Source organism: Ochlerotatus camptorhynchus, unplaced genomic scaffold (genome assembly GCF_037179485.1).
Source record: "Ochlerotatus camptorhynchus isolate MF236.1 unplaced genomic scaffold, CSIRO-AGI_Acam_v1.1 ptg000070l, whole genome shotgun sequence".
Taxonomy (NCBI): domain Eukaryota; kingdom Metazoa; phylum Arthropoda; class Insecta; order Diptera; family Culicidae; genus Ochlerotatus; species Ochlerotatus camptorhynchus.
The window spans coordinates 2,324,129-2,346,521 of NW_027040560.1; the positions used below are offsets into that span (position 1 = coordinate 2,324,129).

At 39.7% G+C, this 22,393-nt stretch overlaps 3 protein-coding genes across 3 annotated transcripts; all 3 read right to left on the reverse strand.

The window, feature by feature from the left end:
• Positions 1-4,442: 4,442 nt before the first annotated feature.
• LOC135697267 (uncharacterized) lies at positions 4,443-6,103 on the reverse strand. Its single transcript, XM_065216890.1, has 2 exons — positions 5,788-6,103; positions 4,443-5,709 (listed from the first exon to the last, which is right to left on the reverse strand). Exons 1-2 carry the CDS (start codon positions 6,079-6,081, stop codon positions 5,368-5,370), a joined length of 636 nt encoding a protein of 211 aa, XP_065072962.1. The 5' UTR covers positions 6,082-6,103; the 3' UTR covers positions 4,443-5,367.
• A 104-nt stretch (positions 6,104-6,207) lies between these two features.
• Positions 6,208-18,900, reverse strand: LOC135697342 (uncharacterized). Its single transcript, XM_065216958.1, has 6 exons — positions 18,822-18,900; positions 18,580-18,754; positions 17,929-18,308; positions 17,201-17,855; positions 6,614-6,782; positions 6,208-6,545 (listed from the first exon to the last, which is right to left on the reverse strand). Exons 1-4 carry the CDS (start codon positions 18,898-18,900, stop codon positions 17,737-17,739), a joined length of 753 nt encoding a protein of 250 aa, XP_065073030.1. The 3' UTR covers positions 6,208-6,545; positions 6,614-6,782; positions 17,201-17,736.
• Positions 18,415-20,403, reverse strand: LOC135697268 (uncharacterized). The gene is made up of 5 exons (XM_065216891.1): positions 20,144-20,403; positions 19,914-20,082; positions 19,044-19,493; positions 18,822-18,984; positions 18,415-18,754 (listed from the first exon to the last, which is right to left on the reverse strand). The coding sequence occupies exons 2-3, from the start codon at positions 20,047-20,049 to the stop codon at positions 19,315-19,317; spliced, it is 315 nt and encodes a 104-aa protein (XP_065072963.1). The 5' UTR covers positions 20,050-20,082; positions 20,144-20,403; the 3' UTR covers positions 18,415-18,754; positions 18,822-18,984; positions 19,044-19,314.
• Between the last annotated feature and the right edge of the window lie 1,990 nt (positions 20,404-22,393).

A 22,393-nucleotide genomic window follows, 5' to 3' on the forward strand; every position in this document is an offset into this window, starting at 1 on the left:
GGCGCACTCTACACGGCGAATGAGAACGACCCAAATTTGAGTTTAGTTCACTCATAATCGCGAAAAGTGCAGGAACTCAGCGATGAGTAAAGTTGCCTCATGTTTTCCCAGGGTTTTCCTGTATTTTCCAGGGAAAAATTCCCAAATTTGAGAAAAGTAAAGATTGGATTTACTCAGTCTATTGGTACTTCTCCGAGACTGAATAAAATATTGGTCAATTCTCATTTTCCGGCAGATTTTTTAGGTTTTCCACAGGAAACCATGAGACAAATTTTACTCATCGCTGAGTTCCTGCACTTTTGGCGATTATGAGTGAACTAAAATCAAATTTGGGTCGTTCTCATTCGCCGTGTACTATTGAAAGAAAATATTCATTTTGTTTAGTGATTATTTGGTGATCATGCATTTTAAGAGTCATGACGGAGAGCTTGGGATTAAACCCATCGTTTTCTGCCCAGTAAGCACAAACGATCCCTCCCTCAGAATATTCAGTAGACTTTTCGAGTCTCAAACTGTAATCAATCAGTTCGACAGTGAACATACATAAGAGCGTAACCGAGATGGTCGATTCTCTTCATCGATTTTCTCTTTTTTTAAAACTCGCTAGAATTAACGTTTCTCGGTGCGTTTGCTAACCTCTAGCGTTTGCTAGTTAATACCTTGTACAGACATACAAAGTTCACTGTTGTACTACCGTTGTACCAACAATCAATACGAAACTAACGATTTTAAATTGGCTCACCACTTTAGTAGCCTATTGGTCCCAAGCAAACGATTAAAGTACCCTATTCTAGTTGAAATTCTATTACTACACTATGTTTGTTTTGATTCGCTATGAAAGTTTGACAGATAACATCAGGGGTGTGTGGATTCATGCAGGACATGCAGGGGTGAGTGAAATAGCTTGGGACTGCTTGGGACCGTTGTTCTGGTACTGAGTGAGCCAAAAATAATAATGATATTCTTCGGGACCCAGTGGTCTTAGAGTTACCTCTATGGTTGTACTGCTTTAAGCTAGTACCACAAATTGTACTTTTTTAGGTACTAGATTAAACAAGTACAATGGTACTAATTTGTATGTCTGTCTGTGGTATAAGCTCAACTCGCTAGATTTAACGTTTCTCGGTGCGTTTGCTGTTGCGTTTGATAACCAATACAACCTGATTGTTGCTGCATTGAATAAATCGACAGTTAGCATGCATAAGGGCGTATACGCGATGATCGATTCTCTTCATCGATTTTCTCTTTGCATTGCTGCAGCTAAGCGATGCAATTTTCTTGAATTTGTTCAATGCAGAGTTCTAACAGGTTGTATTGTTGATAACCACCGCACCGAGAAACGTTAAATCTAGCGAGTTGATACAACTTAGAGTTACCTCTATGGCACAACTTTGTATGTCTGTCAATGGTATAACACATCTAGCAACACCGCAAATAACATGAGGCTCGAATAACAAAACAACCGATGGCAGTTGGTTATGTCGAGTGTTCAGGGCCAGTTTGGCCATCCCTGGGTTCCAAATTACCCGGGAAATATCAAATAACAAAGAAATTCAAAACTAAGATCAATGTTGATCATATTGTTTACTCGCTTACAAAGATCGAGCATTCATCCATTCATCTAAACAATCTTAGATATTATAGTTCCGAAAAGATACGATAGTATATTCGGTAGCAAATGTCAAATGATGTTGTCTATAACATTTCATAAACACCAATAAAATATTTGAGTTTCATTTGTGTTACCTTACTTGTACAGGGTGCGTGACGAATTTTTGCAGTAAATTTCAAATAGTAATTTCTCATGCTTGTGCATCATGATTTAGATATATTTGGCAGCACTGGATAGCTTATACTGTTAGGTGTAAGATTTAAACAAACAATGTTGAGTAAACGTAAAGATGGCTTACGGAAAATATTTCGTAAATTTGGGAGGAAGAAATTTGGCCCCCAAGCAGTCCCGATATCAATCCGTTGGATTATTTTGTATAGGGCGTCGTCCAACGGGATACCAATAGAACCCCTCACACCACACTTAAGTCGCTAAAAGCTAAAATCAAGGCAGTGATGACATCTATGGATCGAAACATTTTAAAACGTGCATACTGCAGTTTCCGGAAGCGTCTAACTACAGTCGTCGAAAGGGAAGGTAATTTTTTTGAATAAATTTACTTACAACTTCCATATGTTGCGAAAGAAAATGAATCGCACAAAATTCATTGCTAGAATAACTAACTGGTGTATTTTTTCTCAAATATGCCATTTACTGCAAAAATTCGTCACGCACCCTGTATTTGACTTGAATTCAAGTTGAAAATGCGATATTTTTACGACGACCAAACTGATTCGCAGATGCACGCCGCCGACGCCACAAAACAAAGTCAACGCAGAGGCTAAAACAGCTTCTACGGCGCCGCCACTACCGATTAAATGACCGGCGCACAGGTCTAATTGCCGAAGGGATAACTGGTTGAATGGGTCATTGAGTTAACGCTCCTATAGATGCGGTACCATAATTAATGCAGATTCTCAGGATAAATGGAGTAACATGCATTTTTGATCGATTACTTACTATAACACGTTATAACACCTCCACTATTGGGTCACTTACCCTACTAAGACAGTACTCTGAAACAAAATCCATTGGCAAAAATACTATATTGCTGGTTTAAATTAAATACCCTCACCAATAGATTTTTGCAGAAAACAATTTCATTTAATTTTATTATTATTTCTATTAAAATTACTATGCATTTTGAGCAAGCATAGTAGTTTTGCTAGAATCATAGTAAATTTGTTAACATTCATGGTAAACTAAACTGAATTCATAGTAGATTTAACAGTAACCCAACAAACAATTTTAGCTGCAGATTAGCTTATACTGCCAAAATTTGCCTTATGCAGCTAATTTTTGCCTGTATAAGCTGAGTTGCAGCTAAAATTGTTAGTTGGGTAATAAGCGTGGTTATATTGATAATAAGTGTTTTCTGCAAAATAGTATTCCTAACTATGGTCCTTGTTTCAGTGTAGTATTTTTCTTGAATCTTGAATTTGGTTCTGCGTTAGAAGGCTTCAAAGTTTATCAATGTTGTAAATACTTAGAACATTCGCTCAAAACTCTTAACAAGATTTTTTTGGGATGTTCTCAAGCATTTACTTTACAATCATTTCACTTCACAGAGTTCTTGTCAGGAATAATCTAAAATAAGTACCTATGTGATTCTTTCTTGGAGACTCCTGAAAATTTCTCCAGAGTCCAGAAATTATCTGCAGACAGTCAAGACAAATCGTTTACATTCATTTCGTGCATTCATTTACATTCATTTGCCTCTTACTTTTTTCCATCAACGGAATTCCGTAAAATTATGTATAAAGCTTGTGTAGGTTAACTTTTGTAAATAGCCCAAATCTGTACCTCTTATGCAAAATGAATCAGAGCGAACAGAACCCTCCATTGTTTTTCAGTGAATGTAAATAACATTCACTGAAAAATAATCCTCTTTATTCTGCGCCGCGAGTGAGGTGAGGTGACTCAAGTCACCGCGAGTGAGGTGACTCTCCGTACAAATCAAATGGAGAGTCACCTCACTCGTGGTGACTTGTGTCACCTCACTAGTGACAGCGAGTCACCTCACCTCACTCGCGGCGCAGAATAAGGGGGAATAACAAGTTCCGCCCGCTTTAGTTCGTCATGCTTAAGAGGTACTGATTTATGCTATTCACAAAAGTTTTAGGAATTCTGTTTATGGAAAAAGTAAGAGGCAAATGAATGTAGATTTGCCATGAATGTCTGCAGAACAATCTAAAAAAATAATCATCCTTATATTCACTTCGAATTTTAATGTTTTTTTTTCTAAAGCTGGATTTAGACTAGGCAAGTCAAATGATCAACTCAGTTGAATTCAATTGGCTTGAAAAGTTGAGCCTGGTTCAACTTTGTTCAATTCAAGTGAGTTGATCAAGTCAGTTGAATGGCATGGTTTACACGTCCAATTCGCGTTCTAGTCAGTTGAATTCAACTGACTTGATCAATTGACTTGCCCTGTATAAACCCAGCTTAAGAAGTCACTGAAGCTTCCATCCATAATTCTATTTAAGATTCGCTTGAATTCTCTTTAGAATTCCCATGCAATTCACCTCAGCTTTTTTTAAACGTTGCTCAAGCTTATCTTGGGATTCTCTTCTAAATTCTTCTCAAAATCTCTTAGAATTATCTTCCGAATTCGCTCAAAACTTTTCTCAGAGTTCCTTTAGAAGTGTACCCTCAAAATTTCATTCTTTTGGTATTTTTCAACGATCCTGGAATCCTCTTCACAATCTTCATGGAGTTTTCCACACAGTTACTTAAAAATTCACTTGAACTTGGACATCTTGTCAAAACTTTCTTGGAATTCATCGCTAAACTCCCTTTGAAATTCTCTCTGACCTGGTGTTAACCCAGGAATATATTTTAAAATCTCCAAAGAATCATTGGAAAATTGTTTTTCTAAAAATCTAATTATAATTCAATTAGTGACTGTATGCTGAAAATCTACTCCAGTCCAAAGGTCTTGACATTTTTTCAAGGTCCAAAATCTTATTTTTATCATAGAGAGGACGAAGTTTGTTTTTCCCTGATTTGTCATCGAAAATCCCGGAAGCTTTTCGGCTTTTTCCCGGTTAACTGGCCACCCTGGTTATTCTAACAAAGACACCTTGCTTGACGGTAAATATGCATTGCGACACAAATCCCCCTACTCTGCGAGTCGTGCGACTCTCTGTCACTTGTGAGGTGAAAAAAGCCAAGTCGTGTATCGTGACTCTCAATTTAATTTGCACGGAGAGTTACGCCACATGTTCCTTCGGCAACAGTTGACTTTACTTGGTATGTTGCTCTGGGATCACTGGGAGTCTGTTGACGTTAGGACAAAAAAAATAAACAAATGCAATGCCTATTAGTATTATACTGCCATTGGCACAATTGCTCAATCTTCTAGCGTATAACGGCATTATAGTACGCTTGTACAAACATGTAAGCAGTACTATATAAATACTTTGGAATTGCTAGATCTGTAATAATTTAAAAACGATAAAACTTAAACCTAGTTAGTTGGCTTCTCAACGTCGATTCTCCTCCACAAATTTGGTTATAAGCTGACTAGTCCGAGTGCTTTTGAAGCACCCGATTCCTCCTTGTAGAGTACATGGCATCAAGTTTCGTTAAATTCTAGAGGAGTATAATACTGTCGTATAAACTAGGAAGGTAAATTCTGCGTGTTTTGTCCGTCTTCGGTTAGTATATGCGCTACAATAAATTATCTTTCTATAAAAGGACTAGTAATCAATTTCTTATTATGTTTGGCATCCGTTGTTTTTTTGGTCTACAGTCTACACCGACCCCTGAATGACGTAGTTTTGTTTCTTGACAAACAGCGCATGGCAGCGCAATTTCCGTTTGAGGAACTTTTCGATGCCCTCGTGAATTTCCTCCAGGCTGCACTTGCCGAAACGCAACCGCCTAGCCCGATGCAACAGGTGAATTACACCGATGAGATTCCGGAACGGCTGCTGTTCGCCCATGCCCCGTGCGATCGGCGATCTCGGAAGAAATCCAAACCAGCTGTATTTCAGTAATACCGAGTAATCGACGGCAAACTCCAGCAGGAGCCGCATGTGCCCGGTCACGTTCTCCAGCGTTTCGTTTCGAACGGCGTTGTGCAGCATTTGTGCCTGAAAAATGGCAAACATTAGCTAAGGTTGTTCCATTCTACTACTACGATGCAAAGGGAGGGGAAAGTGTAAGCTCACGCATTTTTCCATGAAAGTTGGATTCCCTAACAATAAGGTGTCAAGCTCGTTTAGTTCGTTCACAGTCTGGATGGGAAAGGGCTGCTTCAACAGGTTTCGGCTCTGGTTGCATACGCTGGAAATTTGGAAAAGCTCCTCGATCTGCATCCTCGTAGCCGACCGTTTGCAGTTGCTAGTGAGGAGTGCAGCTTTGTTATCGTTGCTGCTGTCATCGGTCTTGACGTTGTGCGCCGAGTAGAAAGCATACTCATCGAACTCCACGCTGTCTTCCTCGATTTTGATGGTAGGTTCCATCAGATTTGAAACGGTTGAGGCTGTCGCTGCAAAATGCGTACAAACCGTTAGTGTGAGAAATAATGCAATCTATAGTAAAAGGTGTCTTTTTGCAATGAGACTAATCAATGAAACACGTGGTTGTTTTTTCGCAAACTTTATTATTAGTTCATTATTTTACTCAACTCAACCAACAATCCTCCAGTTAATTGCAAAACGGGGCCGCTTATTTCTAGAAGTTACAAAAATGTACCAGATTATTGTAGCGAAATTGATCACTGAGATGAATGAAAGCCGGAATCTACTACCTCAACACGTGACTCAATAATGTTACTCCTTTGCCGATTCCAGCTTGTGCATTCTATTCCTCACCCTCCGCTTGGCGAAATACTTGCGATTCCTCTTGCGGCCGTTAATATTCTTGATCACCTGGTTGAGATTTTGCTTGAGGTGTGCTTTGTCAATTCCGTGGTGCTTCCAGGCTTCTGTAGATGAAATTAACAACACAGGCATTAGGACCAATCTAGTACCGCACCAATCGCCACCAACTAACCCAACATGCAGTCTACAAAGATGGTGTAGTTTTGCATGGCCTTCCGCCCTGACCCATGGTTGCAAATACCAGAGTAATTGTAGCTGTACATTGATTCGTCCGAAAACAACGTGTGAAATACGTTCACAATTCCAACCGGCTTGGGCTTCTTTACCCTTAGGTAGTTGATCTGCGAGGAAAAAATAGAGCATTAGACATAAGAAATAAAGGGTCTACCGCGTTTGGCATAGCAGTCATTTGGCATAATGGTCGTTTGACATAACAGTCGTTTGGTATAGTGGGGCAATATGGCCAAAGGGGCAAAGTGGCCACCCGCTTAAAAATCAACTTATTGAAGCCTACTTCAACTATCCATTTCATTTAAGTCTAACAGCATACTTTTCTCTAGAGCAAATATTCGAAAAATGTTAGACTAGCTCAAAATGTCAAAACTGTTATAAGATTCCTGAATCAGCAAATAAGGTCTATGAGTAGTTTTTTTTTATAACTTAAAGATTTTCGTAACAAAATATTACTTAAGTCCATTCAGGGCAATATAAGCACCATTTAAATTTCAACTTAAATTCTTCAATTTTGCATTATTCCTTTCATAAATATAGCCCTAAATAGGCAGTACTTCTTAAATTTAATAAATCTTTTTATGCTAAAACCACCGACGAACCGACGTGACGTCTCATAGAAGCTACTTTCAAATTCTTGCCCTAGACGCCACCTACTCATCCGATAGCGACATATCATGAGCAAGGACACGTACACACGTAACATTTATATTGACTTGGTTTACGTCTCGCCTCGTTTGACAGATCTTTTTTTTTTTTTTTTTCCTTTATTATAGAGGGTCTTTTAGCCATAGGCTAGTTCATCTCTTAATTTGACAGATCTGATCGCCTGTTGGACAGATCAAATCGCTCATTTAACAAATCGAATTGCGGACAAACGAAATGCTCCAGTGGCATGTCGGTTCGTCGGTGCTAAAACTGTTCATTGTTGACCCTTCATAAAGCCTCAAGAGAGCAGAATATTCTTACCCGATGTTTACAAGGTCGCAAGCACCCTGTCGGGGTGGTACATTTTAGCCCAACGGTTTAATTTCGGTTACAAAACGAACATTTTTTAAATTAAGATTCAAAACGGCTTGAAACTATTCATTTGGTTAAACATTATTCAAATTCCCACTGAAGTTTGTATGATTAGTGATGATTTTCTTAAGTTGGCCAAACTGCCCCACTTTCCTCTAATGCCGTGAAAAAGTGTTTTTTAGTATTACCAATTACAATCAATACGAAACTAACGATTTTAAATTGGCTCACCACTTTAGTAGCCTATTGGTCTTAAGCAAACGATTAACGAACCCTATTCTAGTTGAAATTCTATTACTACACTATGTTTGTTTTGATTCGCTATGAAAGTTTGACAGATAACATCAGGGGTGTGTGGATTCATGCAGAACATGCAGGGGTGAGTGAAATAGCTTGGGACTGCTTGGGACCGTTGTTCTGGTACTGAGTGAGCCAAAAATAATAATGATTTTCTTCGGGACCCAGTGGTCTTAGAGTTACCTCTATGGTATTACCCAACACATTCTATGAGTAACATTTAACTCTTTTAAAGTGAAAGTGAGTGAATAAAACAAATTCCAACATGGTTTTCTCTGAAACATTCGAGCAGATTGGAAAAAGCTCTCGTCGTTTTGTGCAAAATGAGTAATTCTCACTGAAATCAGTCCACTTTTTGCATGAGGTTCTCCATTTTTATATACTCATTCAGAAGTTCTAGTTAAGGGGGTGGGGTTGACAAAATGTCTACGGTCCATACAAATTTCCAAAAAAAAAATTGTCACTACAAAATGTATGGACGATTGTGTACGCGGGGGAGGGGTTTGTCTAAAAATCGGTTTACGTAGTTTATGAACAGCCCCTAATGAAACTAGAAACATCGATCGGCAAAGGTCAAATTTATGAACCCCTCGGTAAATAGAAGCTCTTAATGTTTTCAAAAGTACACCGGCATCCAAAGTATTTTTGCGAGTAGATCGCAGTAGGCTCAGCCCACGGACGGTTGAGTTTTCATGAGCTGTCATGAGTTTATCTGTTTTTCCGCGGAGTTTTTTTTAAAGTTCTAATAAGTTTTTTTTTTTCAAAATGTGTGATAAGTATTTGGACGATTGATTGGTATTGTAGTGAGTTTTATGCGCGTGTTATTTAATTAAGAAAATATCGTAATTGGTGTTATATTGATTTGGGAAAAGGACCGTCTGCCGGGTGGCGAACCGCTACCAATATAACTATGAAAGATTGCTAGAAAAGGAAATGTGGTCGTTGCCAAGTTGAAGGGTGACTTGAATAGAAGCAGGAAGAATCTTATCATCAAGGAAGTGAGCGGCTGATAGAAAGGAGATGAAAAAGTTTGTGATGGTCGATCACAGTCATGCAAACTAGAGAGGATCTAGTATAAGAGAAGAGCGGATTCAAAGCAAACTGCCTTGGCAACTTATGCCTGGGTGGGGTCTAGCAACACCTCGAGCAACACTGCCAATGTAATCAAGATAGGCGCTGCTCGATTGGCTCTGGCTTTGACAGTTCGTTTGGCTCAATACCAACCAGTCCGCTCCTCTCTTATACTAGACCCTCTCTAATGCAAACCAGCCGTTTTGGTGAAAGGTAGAATTTGAGGTACTAGCTTAAAGAAGTACAACCATAGAGGTAACTCTAAGACCACTGGGTCCCGAAGAAAATCATTATTATTTTTGGCTCACTCAGTACCAGAACAACGGTCCCAAGCTATTTTACTCACCCCTGCATGTTCTGCATGAATCCACACAACCCTGATGTTATCTGTCAAACTTTCATAGCGAATCAAAACAAACATAGTGTAGTAATAGAATTTCAACTAGAATAGGGTACGTTAATCGTTTGCTTGGGACCAATAGGCTACTAAAGTGGTGAGCCAATTTAAAATCGTTAGTTTCGTATTGATTGTTGCTACTAGTCTTAGAGTTACCTCTATGGTACCAGAGCTGAGCCAAAAAGTTGAGCACGTTATTTCGGGACCTTCTAGTCTTAGAGTTACCTCTATGTTATTACCAACAATCAATACGAAACTAACGATTTTAAATTGGCTCACCACTTTAGTAGCCTATTGGTCCCAAGCAAACGATTAACGTACCCTATTCTAGTTGAAATTCTATTACTACACTAGGTTTGTTTTGATTCGCTATGAAAGTTTGACAGATAACATCAGGGGTGTGTGGATTCATGCAGAACATGCAGGGGTGAGTGAAATAGCTTGGGACTGCTTGGGACCGTTGTTCTGGTACTGAGTGAGCCAAAAATAATAATGATTTTCTTCGGGACCCAGTGGTCTTAGAGTTACCTCTATGTTATTACTAAGCTTGTTTGAATGATCGTTTGCGATAAATCGGCGATGGAAGTCAAAAGTGACAGTTACGTTATATCGAGATATACCCAAAGAGGTAACTTTAAGACTAGAAGGTGACGAAGAAACGTGCTCAACTTAACTCCCTTCGGTCCCAAGCTAATCGATACACCCCTCGAAACATAGGAAAATCCACGAAACCCTCATTTTATCTGTCAAACTTTCATAGCGAATCAAATGATTGGGACCAATAGGCTAGTCAAGTAGTGAGCCAATGTTAAGGCTCTGAACCATTTGGTGGATTTTTTTTTAACTTTTGGTTAAAATATGACAGATGGCAAGTTATTGATTAACCCTGCTATCCGAGTGTGGTTATTTCTGGCAGACAAGAAGTTAAATTTTGATAACCGTGGCTGAGTTCTTCTCAAAAACCAGTTGATCGACAGCACAGAGATTTTCGAACATAGAGAAAAACTTTCGAAATGTCACTTTTAACCACGAGTTAAATTTAACTCGGCAAATGGTTCACAGCCTAAATCGTTAGTTTCCACCGGTTGATATACCTGTAATCCGATCGACTCTGCATAAATCAGAGAGCGAGATAATATGCCTCAGAAAATCCCAGCGGCGCCGACTGGGATTAAACCCAACCCCCTTTTGGGGTGAGAGGCAATCACCCTTACCACTACACCACCGGCACCGCTGTTGTTTCAATTTTAAAAATCTTTTAATTTCCATTGGACTGAATCGAGTGTGTTTCATTAATTCTATCAAATATCAGATCAAAAAATAAACAATCCAACGATTTTTACTTGAAGTGTGCCCATTTGCCATGCAAAACTGGGTTTACTTTTTTGAGTTGTGACCATATTGAATGAAAAAAACAACATGCTAAAGGGACAATTAAATTCCATTTGTATAGGGGCAACATAGGCAGAGCTCAAAATGAGCCTTTGATGCTACTTTATTGACTTTTTATGAAAAAGTAGCCAAGACATATCTACCTATAACTTTTGATTTTTTCCCGAATTTCAAAATGGGTTTTTGTGGGATTACACTTCACACTACTTGCCATCATTTGCCACCAAAATCTCAAAATTGAAAAATTTCAACACTTTTGACAGTATTGGATGAAACCGATGATATACAAAAAAATCGCCAGACGATATCGGGTAGGTGTGGATTGCGCTTAATGCAAACACACTAGTTGAAGAGGTGAGTCTCCTTCCACTCCACCGCTAGTTGTCAAGGTTGTCCGGCTGCGAGGAAGTTTTTCTGCTTGATTATGACGACTGGATTAGGGAAAACGTTTTTTTCCTGAATACAGTGATATAATTATCACTTTTTATTCGAACATTTTTCAAAAAAAATTATGGAAAATTTGAAAAGTATTTATTTTAGCAGATTCGTAGAGCTATTTCCTATCGATTAGTGTATTTGGATTTTAATTTCATCTATAAATGACAAAGTTTTAAGCGTTCAAAACCTAACAGCTTTTTGTGACGGTCGCAATTTTATATTTTCGATTTACCCCCGTTAAGACCTAGTCTACGTCAAAAAATCAAAAATCGGACAAGGACATTGTAAGGTTTTATTTTTTTTATTTTACTTCAAATAAATCGAGAAATAAATGCTCTGTTTATTTTTAACAGAAAGGAATTATTTTTCTCTAAAACTTTATCTCAAATGTAATTTCGACAAGAAATGCCGTTTCCGTGCTACATTTTTTTGAAAATTTTTAAGGTCGCTATTTTGAAAATTCTACAACACCCAAAATGGCCGAAATTTAGCAAAATTGTCAAGGGGGACGACACTTCAGGATTATCCAATTTTTACCCAAATCACTCCTAAAATTTTCAACGTGCACAAAATTTCAATCCATCCTATCTATTATTTCTTTTCCCAACTTATCCCTTCTGCATGCACACAAATCATCAAGCAAGCCGTGCAGTTTTCAGGTCGATCGCGAAGCACTGTCAGTTTTCAACGATCTCCATAATAAACATGGTGTTAAAAAAAATTTTGATATGCGTTGAGTCGTTCAAGGAGGCGATTGTCCTGGCGAAGCTGGTGGAAATGAATTAGGGAATGAATAGTACGAAGGTAACCACCACGTATATCTATGCTGAAGGCCAAGGATGAAGTGATTTCTCGATTGACAAATGAGAACATTGAAATAAGAAGCAGTGAAAATCGTTAAACTGTTTATTTTTTAATCTGAATTTGAAAGAATTAATGAAACACACTCGATTCAGCCCAATGGAAATCAAAAGAATCAAAAATTGAAACTGAACCCCAAATTTTCAAACGTTGAATGTGAAAATTCATAGATTTTGAGTGGTGCCAATATTGCACGAATCCGACGATACATCTCGCTCTCTCATTTGTGGAGAGTCGATCGAATATTATAGGACAGGTGTGGGATGAGCAGGATGACCAGTGAACCGGGAAATTGGGAAAAAGCCGGGAATTTCAATGACAAATCGGGGAAAAAATTACTTAATCTATTTTTCAGAAAAAAAAATGGGGCTTTGAAAAGTTTTAAGATTATTGGACCAGACTAAACTTTTTTGGAATTTTGAGTAGATTTTAGAATGAATGTCAGGGATAACAAGTCATTTCAGATGATATTAAAGGTAGTTTTAGAAAGCGCTCTAAGAGATTTTAGACTTTGACTCCAAGTCACTTTTGTGAGTTCAAATTCAGGGTAGAATTTTTAAGTTAATTTGTCGAGAATTGCAAATCGGTTGTGTAGATCACAGTATCGTGACCGGACCGAGGTTTCCAGCCTCAGTAACGGCTACACGAATCCGCGATGCTGCTATTCCTGCAGCTGCTGCCAGAGTTGCAACCTATCACAATCACGATCGCCAAACAGCTGATGGTAGTAACACTTTGTACATTCCTATCAATGTGCTTCGTCAAGTTGACGAAATAAGTAGAAAACTACTGATGAATGTCGCCTTCTGTTGTGATTCATCACCGATCTGGTCATTCCCGACAATCACGACACTCATCTGTGCTCGTTTTTAAGCAGTTGCTGCTTTGCTTGCTTATGTGAGTGTGTTGGTGAGTGGAGCCCAACAGCTTCCGTTTCATGTTGCCTGCTTTGTTTGTAACTCACACAGTCGCGCCTGCCGAGATGAACTTGGAATGCGTAGGCATTGTTTTCATTTCTTCTGTCGTTTCGCTTTTTCTCATGATCGTACTGCAGAAGTCTTCACTGTTTTCGTTGTGCTTTTCATCATCAGCAGCGAGTGTAACGTTTTGCTTGTGAGCAGCGACTATTACTGGTGATTGTTGTTTGCCATGGCTCTAACTCTCACTACGTGACAAAACGATCTGTCAGCGATAGTCGGTTGATGCGAAGACGAGTGTCACGTGAGTGTCATGATATTTTGCATCACTGGCTGCTGCCGCTTCTGCCGGCTTTCAAAAATTTCGTTTGCGTGTTTAGAATTAAAGGTTTTTGCAGTTTCGTCGAGGAATCGATACATTCTATTAGTAGAGGGCTTTTGTAGTCCAGCTGTCACCATCCAAACATTATTTTTCACTGAGCATTGACTAAAATGGCTACTTCGATGTTTTACTTTCGTACTGTTTCATTTCAGTTGCACGCATCCCCATGACAATTTGAAGCACCCTCGCATCCAATGCAATCCCATTAGGAATCCCATATATATTTTTTATCCTTACTCAATTTTCGTCAAGACGACAAATTCAAAAAACTCTCTTCAATTACATTATTTTACAGGCAAGTATGATAAAATAGAATGCATCTGAATGAGTGTCGTTCCCCCTGAAAACTGTGAATCATTGCCCATAACAAACAATTACGCTAATAAAAACCAAGATAAAAACGAGGGGGGCGTCACATCTAAACCTCAATTATAGATGCTCGAAAAATCTCACACTAGCAAACCAATCTACTAAAAATCTTCTTTCACTTCTCGCATCTACTTGCATCGCGCATCATCTTTTTGCAGGAAATCTTCAGAATTGTCATAAATCTTCTTTCTATCTACTCAGCGTGCGCGCAGCTAACCACACTAAAACAAAATCGTTTCCGCATCGTAGATAGAGTCGTCCCCCTCGGATAAAAACGATAATTTTCAGAGAAATTGAATTCCAAGGAAATGGATCATGTTGGGAAATCACTTTATTAATATAATAGAATCAATCCAAAATGTCACGCATTAGGGGAATTTACGTATTCTCGGTAACCTAAGCAGCAACCATCTTTCTATAGCCTTTTTATCTAAGGAACGCACGCATATGCATTACTGGTTTATTAACAATCTTTTGCTGCCAGCTGCTCTAACAATTTCTGTCGAAAGAATTGTTAAAAACTGTTTTGAAACACTTTTACAACGCTCCAATTTCTCTAGTGAGAGCGACTATTGTGGGCAACATCTTTTTATTCGGCAACCTTTCTATTTGAGCTACATGTTAAACAGCTGTGCTTTCATCGGCAACTCGAAATCAGCAGCATTTTGTAGTGCGTGTGTTTCATTTCAAGAAAACCCTCCTTTTTTCGCATTGCTTTTTCTCAGTGGTAAAAATATAATCAAATTGAAGCTGAAAGCCTAAAGAATCTTTTGAGTGCATTCAGCGAAGTGTTTTCGTAAGAAGTAATACAAACAAAATAGTTAAAGTGATGATGATTTCTATTTAGGTTGCCGAAAATAGTCTGTCATGCCGAAGCCGTCATTTCCCCTATATATTTAAATGTCGTAAAGTTACGGATTTCCAAAATAATTAAGAGGTCAGAGTTGGAAGGAAATGCTATACTAATATCAACATGAACTTTAACTATTTTGTTTGTATTATTTCTGCGTGAAGTTAACGATTTACATAGTTGAGGATGCTAAGCGTCAAATAACAGACTTAAAGTGGTAATTTTATACGTTAAATGAGGAGAAGGAAGTATAGAGTTGATAGTTCCATTAGAGTACGGCAGTGTGAAAATTGTATATAGAGAGTAGAAAGCGAGAAAGGACAACTTTGAGGAAGGTATGAATCGGGTTGATCATCTTTGGTAAAGAGAGTTGATCAACCCGATTCGTACCTTCTTCAAAGTTGGCTTTGCTCGCTTTCTACTCTCTATATACAATTTCCCCACTGCCGTACTCTAACGGAACTATCAACTCTATACTTTCATCTCCTCCATCTATCGTATACAATTACCACTTTAAGTCTGTTATTCAACGGATAAATATCTTCAACTATCAACATGAAGCTTTTAGTGCGGTAATGTATTAGCTAGAGAAAGTTCTGACGAAGATTTATTGATAGATCCGCTAGAGTACGGCAGTGTGAAAATTGAACAGAAGTTGAAATTGAGCGAAGAGAGATAATGAGATGGATGAGGGGATTTGAGGTGTGTCCTCAAATCCACAGGCAAAAGAGTGCGCGTTTGACTTGCTCATATACTGTGTGCGGTTGTTCTAGCGACGTTTATCACTACACTGAACGAACGAGAAACGTAAATTTCACATGAAAATTCAGGTAACTTCTCAAGAATAGTAATACAGCAATAATTACATGCTGCACATAAAATTCAATGGTATTGTAATGAATTCCTTTAGATTGACTGGTCAAGTTCTTGCATCATGTTGGTAAAAGTTATGTGGACGATTTGAGACCTCCTGATAGCAGGTCTGATAGTCTACTTGATGTTAAACGTAAGGTTGATATTAATAATTTAATCCTTATTAATTTGATTGAATGATTTATCTTTATTTGGGAGGCTTTCAGCCTGAGGCTGGTTCGCCTCATCCTTATTAATTAAATCAAACATTAAATTCCAGAGTGAGGGGTCCGATTAATTGAGCTCCTCACAATCTTAATCGACTTGCTTCAAAATTTCTTTCGACACAACAAAGTCATCTGAAGTTTTGAAAAATAAATGTATGTATCGATATTTGATGATGTCAATAAACTAATAGTTAATTTCATTTATCCATTATTTCATACAGCAAACATTGATCATAAACGCATTGAATATCAAGGAATTGAAAATCTACTATAGACGAGGGGGGCGACACATCTAAATCTCAAGTTAAGATGCTCAACAAATATCACACTAGCGAATCAATCTTCGAAAAATCTTCTTTCATTTGTCGCATCTACTTGCATCGAGCATCATCTTTTTGCTGGAAATCTTCAGAATCGTCATCAATCTTCATTCTATCAACTCAGCGTGCGCGCAGCTAGCCACAGCAAAAAACAATCTTTTCTGCATCGTAGATAGAGTCGCCCCCCTCGACTATAGATTAAATTTTAGTCTAATAAAAAACTTGAAACTAAATTTGCGGATGAAGTAATCGATCGAATAGAATTGCATATAAGTTACTTGTTTTATTTGGGTCTGCTTTTGTCAAAAGACAAATTAACTAGAATGCATTTTGAACCAGATATTCACTTAAACGTTACTACAAAATCCATTGACACTTACTACAGAATTCACTTAATTTTAAGAGAAATCTATTTGAAGATCATCGGAACGTCCGATAAAATTTACGTGAAAATCACTTGATTTCTATATGAATCACATGGAAGACGATGGAAAATATCTACGTACCTTTTCAGGTAAATATTACGTGAAATTGTATTGCAGTGTACCTAAAGACCCACACCGAAAATAGTTTTCATGTAGCTTCCATTGGAAACGCAAATGATTTTCATCCATAAACAAAATTAATGGAATTCATCTGAATTTCACATAACATTTATGCGATCACGTTAATTTTATATGATTTTTCATATGAATTTCATGGGCCTCATAATATTCAAGTGATTTTGTGGAGGGATTTTTAGCTATGTGATCACATGAAAGTTATGTGAAATTCACATGGTTTTCATCCATTAGATATGTGATAAATTATTTGAGTGCACGTTGCCGAAAGCACTTCCAGGCGATGGTGTGCAACTCTTCTTTACCCAACTATTGTTTTGCTTCTCTCGTCATGACCAACGTAGTCATCTCAGAGAGAAGCAGTAGGGCGATGTTGCGTGCTGTACCATCATCAGAATGGATGACGCTTACTCCCGCCTTGCTACGTATGAAGTAACAAAACACCCTGATTGAATGTATTGCGGTTTGTTACAGTCCACTGACCACTTAGAAGCTTCAAATACCTTTTTCCAATCATTAGGCCCAAACGACTGTTATCCCAAACGGGGTAGACCCAGAAATCATTCGCAACTAACATATTCTTCTCGGATTCGTTCGTTGACGTTTACAGTTGCCTCCAGCAGTTCAACCGTATCTTCGTCAGCGATAGGGAAGTTGAATCCCGCCACCAGCGGCTGGTGCTTCAGGTCCTGCTGCACACGTTGGAAACAAGGTGCCGTTACATCGGCTTCGTCAAGAATTTCAATGTGCAAATTGCCACAGTTGTAGCCTGACGACGATTGGCTGCCCTGATCCTTGTCCACCAGCTCGGGCATATTGTCCTGCAGAATTTGACGTTTTCTGATGAGTAAACCGCTTTCGACCGTGGAGCGCTCCAGGTCGTTTTTTAACTTTGCCATTTCGCGACTAGTCGTACCTGAAACAAGACAAACATGTTAGTACTCATTGTTGTGCAGTGCTAGAATCGAATGGAAAAGTCGTTTGCTTCATTTTGTTTATTTTTCAGCATTTTCAAATTATATTTGGATCGAGATACAGTCGTAATTGATAATGGGACAATATTTCGCGCACAGCCATTGATTTTTGTCACGTTCCATCTGAACGACGCAATCTAGTTCCGCCTACCGGCAGAACCAACTGGTTTACGCAGTTTTCGACTGATTACCATCACAACCGCCCGCAAAGAATTGTTCAAAGTAGCATGGTCCACATCTCTGTCCGACCAGGCCTCTGAAAAACCGAAAAAGTAACACATTACATTTCTGCACATCCAGTCAGTTCATTTGCCTTGCACGGCGCTCACCTAGCATACACCCCTGGAAGATATCGTAGTTCACCATCGCTTTCCGGGTGGCCTGTTTGAAGTACGGTTGCCGGTCCACGGTTAGATAGTAGTTCTGCAGTGCCTGATGGGTGAAGATTTTGTTCGATACGATTTCGTAGATCCGATGGGCGTCCGACTTTCGAGGCATGTGCGAGCGCAGCAGATTCACGTAGGCCTGCCGCACCAGCCAGTTACTGCGGACGGTTTGCTCCAGTTTCTCCACGATTTCTTCATCCGCGATCGGGAAGCTGAAACCGGCTATATTGACCGAACCGGTCTGCTGTTGTGGTGGTCTTGGGGGAACCTCTTGCTGCTCCTGACGGTTGGAAAGGAGCTTCTCTTCGCTGACGACCCGAATGCTGGCTGGAAAGGGAGGTAGCCGTGGTTATTGACTTATTTCAACAGTGTCCCTTTCTCCCACAACCACAACAGTAAAACACTTCATTTAGCTTTGAATTTGAATAAATAAATATACTGATTGCGCCGAGCTTGGAATCACGGTAAAATACATTAAAATAAATATAGGCATATTGCTTCGTACGACTATAGCACAGCGATCTAGTACTACAACCGGCCACTATTGCGTGCGTGCGTGCGTGTCTTTTCATGTCGCTCGCGGCCTGCGTTTACGACTGTATATCGGGAAAGTTCTCCGGATACCCCGAGAAGATTGTGCCAACATTCTGGAAGATCCGTCGCCGGAAGTTGAACAGTTTCGCCCGTTTCCGGCCATCGGCTCGCTTGATGACAATGTGGATGCTCTCCTGAAGATTCACTTCGGTCACGCCGTCCGGCGTCCATGCCTCTGTGGAAATATGGTCCAATGGTTAGCTTTAGCATTCTTAACCCGTACAACCAGTTTTCGAATAAACCTAGCATGCAATCATGGAACACGTGATACTCTTTCATAGGTCGACGCTCCTTACGCCCAGTGCCGTTGTAGTTGTACATCTCGAGGGCTGCGTCGGAAAACAGAACTGGAAATGCCTTCGCCACGTCCTTCGTTTGCTCCTTCACTCGACGAAGGTGCTCGACCTGCCGGGTAATATTCTTGTACTATATATTGCGCTTCACGGTCATTAAGGAAATCTTACATATTGTTTTCGGATGGTTGGAAACATGCGGACTGCGGCTTCCAGCCGCTCGATGGTATCACTGTCCGGGATGGGAAATATGAAATTGTCCACGCCATGCTGTGCACTCTGTTTGAACAGCTCGATTCGCTTGAGCACTAAAACGAAATCAACCGGTTAGTGGCATTGGCAGCGATAGATCAATAACCTTCACTACAAAGAAGGTTTCCGATATCTCGAAAGGAAACAAGTTTTCTGTTATAAAAATATAGAAACTTTATTGAACGTTGTTTTATTGAACATTGGGCTGCGGAGGTCCCAAGTAGATTGTCCTTGGTTCGAAAATCTGTTGCTCCTCTTCAAGAGCCTTTTTTGCTCGATATACACGTTTAGCATGCCGGAGGCGTGTTTTCCGCAAGGCGTCGTCCACTGTCTTACAAAGCATCTGCACACTGTACTCGGGCCAGGCATCTAAAAAGATACACAACTTCAATCACATGGTGTCATAACCGACCATCTACTTCCATTCTAAAACGAAATAACAGAGGCTATCGGTTTGAAGCGTTTTATTGAACGAGATTTCCATTGCTCGGTTGGTCTAATACTGCTATTCATCATGCGCTTCACCAGCCTCGACGACGACGACAACTTTCGCTTCCGATTCAGCCATCATTCGGGCTCGGTGCTGCTTATTCTCACGGCATCGCTTAACTCGTTCGCGCCGCTTAGACGCCATTATCGCGACACTTATGCCTTTCTGCAGTTGCTGATGATCAATCATCTGTTCGCGCCAAGCGTCTGCGGAGAAACATGAATTTCGGGTTGCTCTCTTTGCTCTAACAGCCTCTGGCATTTCATTTATGTTGATTGAAAGTCTCATGTTATACTTACCCAACATGCAGTCGACGAAAATGGCGTACATTTTCAACGAGCGCTTCTGCAGCCTCCGCCCTTGGATGCCATTAAAGTTGTACCCGTCCAGCGCTTCGTCCAAAAAGAGTAGCTTCAGCACACTCGGAATGTCCATGATTTCGGTTTTCTTGTCGCGCAGAAAGTCAACCTGTGGAAGTCGATACAGTTTGAGGCTACGTCGCTCTAGCACTAGATTAGATCCAACTTACATACTGATGCCAGATCCTCGGCTCTTCCCGTACCGCCGCTTCCAGCTGCTCGATTTCCTCGGCCGTTTGCAGCGGGAAGGTGAATCCCTCAACGCCCGTACTGCGGCTCGAACTCAGCGCACTCAAGCGGGTGTACGATTTGATGCGGGTCTTCTGCTGTGAAACGGAGCCCGATACAAGAAGGTTGTGCTGATGTAGAAGCTCCGCCGACAGGATCTGGTCGCTGGTGGAACCTGCAGGTAGGGGAGGGTGGGGGGTGTAGAATTGTTGGTCATTATTGAAGCAGACATTTTAAGTTAAAAACGAAAGTAATTGCGATTGTTTTTGTGGTTTCAACAATATGTTTATTGGGCTAGTGATAAAAAATCAGACAGTATCAGTCGTCCGCAGCAGTTTCCAACTTTCAACAGCACGGGCAGTTCGTTGTGAGTTAGCCGGTGTGGTCATGCTTCTAAAGAGAACTAAAAAGAAGAAAACATATTGTAGGTAGTACGGTAATGATCTGTCAGCTTCAAAGTCTACATGTAATTGACAGCCTAATTTACATAATGAAACAATTTCCTTAATTGTCCCTTTATATCAGCTTTTGGAAATAATTCTGGATTCGCTTGCCCGACACTAGTTTTTGCAGACAATCTAATTGTTTTCAATTTTAAAATTTGACATTTTGATGTTCAATTATATCAGTTATAACAGGGCAAACTAGTCGAAATGACATCACCTTTTGAAAGGCATATTATTCGAAGTTTCACATATGCTGATCGGCCAATGGCAACAGGAAATAAAGCCTGGACCGGTGTTAACAACAGAAGAAAAAACTACAAGGGACAGCCCTATGGGGTGAACGTAGGACTACGTGGTCTTATATAATAAATCTTATTTGTTAACTGCAGCAGGAGCTTGTATTTTGTGTAGGAATAGGGATTGGAGCGGGGTTCTCTCTGTCTATACTATTTAGTATGACGCGCTTGACACATATGGCCCACAACGACTCACGAAGAGCTACTGATTCCGATCAATAGCGGCTCGGCTTCTTCCTCCTTCTATGGATGCTTATGTGGGCTCCAGTTGTGTACTGGAGAACACCACCACTCACCACGCGGTGATTGAATAAACACCGTTTGGTGAGACCGGATGGAATTCAACTTTGAAATCTGTGTTAGGGAAATCGCTTTTCCAAGGCAATCGGTGATATGTTTAACTATCATAGCAACAGTTGCACATTCGTGCAATTTTCAATTGTGATATTTTGAAAAATGATAAAGTCTTAAATTTATCAGAAGCGTAGAAATAATTCTGATCGATCGGTGATAAAATTATTGAAATTGGTCCAGGGGTCCAGCTGAGTTATTAACGTTCAAAATCTATCATAATTTTGTTACATGTTCCATTTTTGTGTACCCCCATATAGAAATCACAGACGTATTCCTACGTCAAAAAATTAAATTGTAGATGTAGTGTATGTGCCGTGGGACAACCTTCAAGCAAATCCCAAAACCTATCGTTTGTAGTAGGTCTCAGGTTTGTAAGTGTGTCAGATACTTAATGTACGTCTGCGTGCATGCAATAAGATGCGAACGTGAGATCACGCTAGCAAGTCTTGTAGGTTTTGTGCCACATGATCGCCGACCACGATGGAAGGATGTATACTACCTATAATCCCACATCAGTCGCATACGAAAAAAGTAGGCATTGAGAAAATGGAAGTTGAAGTTACGAAGTGCATTTTCCATGTAAATATTTGAAAAAAATCGGGCGGATTTGGACAGTTTCATACGACTGGAAGGTGTATGCTGGTCACAAATGCCTTGCCAAATTGATTTCCGACGCAAGTGATCAATTTTTCATGTGAATTTTGCGAATAAACACGAGGAAGATGAATTATAGCACAACTAGCCATAAACATTCGTCATAGTTCATTTTAGTGAACAAACTAGCACTTCTTCCTTGTGTGGCACCATCTAGATCGCCGATCACCAATGGGGGACACTTTCAACTATATTGTATTGTATATTATAGTATTGAGCCATTGATTCGTAGCTGTGCTTCCTCTAGTACTCTTGCCCCTTTTTCAGTCAAAAACTGATTTCTTCGCAACAAAATCAAGCAATAACACCGATAATGATCACGCGTCAGAATCCTAGTCGTAACCACTTCAAACTAGAGTACAGCGAATACAGGATTAGAAATCACGTAGATGAAAAACTCATTTGTTCCTTGTTTTAAGATCATCCTCGGTGGACAAAGCCA

What these genes read in the sequence shown, in the direction of transcription:
- LOC135697267 (XM_065216890.1), bottom strand. Translation starts at nt 6,081, where the DNA reads ATGGAACCTACCATCAAAATCGAGGAAGACAGCGTGGAGTTCGATGAG. An exon ending in CAACTTTCATGGAAAAATGC is followed by an intron (nt 5,710 to 5,787) that starts GTGAGCTTACAC and finishes GCCATTTTTCAG; the next exon opens with GCACAAATGCTGCACAACGC.
- LOC135697268 (XM_065216891.1), bottom strand. Translation starts at nt 20,049, where the DNA reads ATGGACATTCCGAGTGTGCTGAAGCTACTCTTTTTGGACGAAGCGCTG. An exon ending in TTTCGTCGACTGCATGTTGG is followed by an intron (nt 19,494 to 19,913) that starts GTAAGTATAACA and finishes GTATCTTTTTAG; the next exon opens with ATGCCTGGCCCGAGTACAGT.
- LOC135697342 (XM_065216958.1), bottom strand. Translation starts at nt 18,900, where the DNA reads ATGTACAACTACAACGGCACTGGGCGTAAGGAGCGTCGACCTATGAAA. An exon ending in GTTCCATGATTGCATGCTAG is followed by an intron (nt 18,755 to 18,821) that starts GTTTATTCGAAA and finishes ATATTTCCACAG; the next exon opens with AGGCATGGACGCCGGACGGC. An exon ending in CTTCCAGGGGTGTATGCTAG is followed by an intron (nt 17,856 to 17,928) that starts GTGAGCGCCGTG and finishes TCGGTTTTTCAG; the next exon opens with AGGCCTGGTCGGACAGAGAT.